The sequence below is a fragment of the Tenrec ecaudatus genome, chromosome 14 (genome assembly GCF_050624435.1).
Source record: "Tenrec ecaudatus isolate mTenEca1 chromosome 14, mTenEca1.hap1, whole genome shotgun sequence".
Lineage (NCBI taxonomy): Eukaryota > Metazoa > Chordata > Mammalia > Afrosoricida > Tenrecidae > Tenrec > Tenrec ecaudatus.
In genome coordinates this window covers 89,082,544-89,085,055 of record NC_134543.1, presented here as the reverse complement: position 1 = coordinate 89,085,055, position 2,512 = coordinate 89,082,544, and the positions used below count along the sequence as shown (strand labels likewise).

Here is a 2,512-nt window from a genome sequence, read left to right as displayed (position 1 = left end):
AGAGGAGAGACAGGAAAAATGGTTGAAAATACTTCATGAGCAGTTTAACATCAGAGCCTGTGAATTCTGGGAACTGAGGCATTGCTGTATATTACTTCTTTTTGTGTTTCAATATTTCACTTTCCATGCCTGACTCAATCCTTGTCATGTCCATCTACAATATTTCCACATTTGTTCCTTTCTCTTCTTTGTAGATGTGAGATCATCTCATGAGGTCATGGTGACAAGATTATCTCACATGGAAGTGACACAACTACTTTAGGTCATTACAGGTAAAATGACTTTTTTTTTGGTAATTATAAGTTCCTGAGAGGAAATTGAGGGGAAATTATGCCTGCACAATGTGGACATCTTTGAATAATTAATCATTATAATTCCAGGGCATCAATATCATTCTTATTTTTGTTTCCTTTTATCACTTTAGTGCATTCTGATTGACAAATGAATGGATGAAGCAAATCGTTCCGTGGTATCAGAGTTTGTGTTCCTGGGACTCACCAATTCCTGGGAGATGCAAGTTGTCCTCTTTGTATTCTCTTCCCTGTTTTACGTGGCCAGCATGATGGGGAACTCGCTCATTATCCTTACTGTGACTTCTGACCCTCGCTTACACTCTCCCATGTACTTTCTCTTGGTGAATCTCTCCTTTATTGACCTGGGTGTTTCTTCTGTCATTTCCCCCAAGATGATTTGTGACCTTTTCAGAAAACGAAAAGTCATCTCCTTTGGAGGCTGTGTCACTCAGATCTTCTTCCTTCACATCATTGGTGCTGTGGAGATGTTGCTGCTCACAGCCATGGCTTTTGACAGATACGTGGCGATCTGTAAGCCTCTCCACTATTTAACTATTATGAGCCCCAAAGTGTGTGCTTTGCTTTTGGCTGCTTCCTGGACACTTGGTTTCATCCATTCTTTGACTCAACTGCTTTTTGTTATAAAGTTGCCATTTTGTGGTCCTAATGAGATAGACAGTTTTTACTGTGACCTACCTCGGTTTATCAAACTCGCCTGTATAGACACCTACAAACTAGAGTTCATGGTCACAGCCAACAGTGGATTTGTGACTCTGGGATCATTCTTCATACTGGTCATCTCCTACATTTTTATCCTGATTACAGTTCGAAAACACTCCTCAGGTGGCTTATCCAAGGCTCTGTCCACTTTATCATCTCATGTCATGGTGGTGATTTTGTTCTTTGGTCCTTGCATCTTTGTTTACACCTGGCCTCACTCCACATCACACCTAGACAAATACCTTGCCATTTTTGATGCCGGTCTCACTCCTTTTCTAAATTCACTCATCTACACCTTCAGGAACAAAGACATGAAGGTGGCAATGAGGAGAGTCTGCAGTCAACTTATGGTTTGCAGAAAGATTTCTTAAATGACAAAAGTATTATAGAATTTTCATACCTCTGTGGAGAACATTGAATTAATACAATTGTAAAGTAAGGTGTACCAAAAAACAAAAACAAAAAACCAACAAAAAATGGAAAAGATCTCCACTCGGCAGAGTTTTCATGGTATGCATTTTTTCCACTAGGTGAGCATCTAGCAGCTTCCTCTGAGTTAGTGCACCCAATGTCATCACCTGGGAAGGTTCTCTCTGGTCACAGTGAATTTTTTCGTAAAAGCAGTTTTGCTTGAACCTCTTTTTAAAATTATTTTTGTGATTCCTGATTTAAGAGAGCAGTGTGCAGCTGTGAAATTACGTCCCGTGTTTGGGAAAAATTCTGTATCACAGAAATTGTTGTGATGTTGAACAGAGCTCACAAGGATAGTGCTATGGGAAGAAGCCAAGTGCACAAGTGGTTTTGTTTCAAAAAAGGTGAAATGTCGATTTATGACATATCTCATTCTGGATGCTTGCTAACCTTCCAAATGGAAGAAAATGTCAACAAAATCAGAACGCTTATGCTCAAAGACTGATGATGGACCATTGAAGAGATGGGGCATTTATTTGGACTCTCTTGGAGCTTGGTTCGCTGAATTTTAACTGGAGATTTGGGAATGAGAAAGGTCAATGCAAAATTTGTGCCTCCGGTTCTGACTGACCAGGAAAAAATTCATTGCATAGTACCAATATACCGTGTGCTTTGAAAGAACAGCTGTGATTTGATCCAAACTTTTTCCTCCTTAGGTCATTCCTGGTGAAAAGACATAGTTCTATTCTTATGACCCAAAGACAAACATCAATCAAGCCAGTGGAAGATGCCATCATCACCTCACCACCCCCCAAAAGCTAATCACATGAAATCACAGATCAAAATGATGCTCATTTGTTTTTGATGTGAGGGGGATAGTGCATTTGGCGTTTGTTCCTCCAGCTCAGACTGCTCATCAAGCTTTCTATTTAGAGGTTTTGAAAAGATTGGTCGCCAGTGTGTGACAAAAAAAGGCTTGATTTGTGGAAGTCAGGGGACGGGTTTTACCCCCATGACAATGCACCTGCTCATGCAGCCATCAGATTGTGCCAGTTTTTTTTTTGGCAAAAAACAGCATGCCTCTCTAG

At 40.3% G+C, this 2,512-nt stretch overlaps 1 protein-coding gene across 1 annotated transcript; it reads left to right on the top strand.

Annotated features, from left to right (window-relative positions):
• The first annotated feature begins 439 nt into the window (after positions 1-439).
• On the top strand, positions 440-1,384 carry LOC142425581 (olfactory receptor 4F3/4F16/4F29-like). Its single transcript, XM_075530849.1, has one exon. It carries the CDS (start codon positions 446-448, stop codon positions 1,382-1,384), a length of 939 nt encoding a protein of 312 aa, XP_075386964.1. The 5' UTR covers positions 440-445.
• Positions 1,385-2,512: the final 1,128 nt, after the last annotated feature.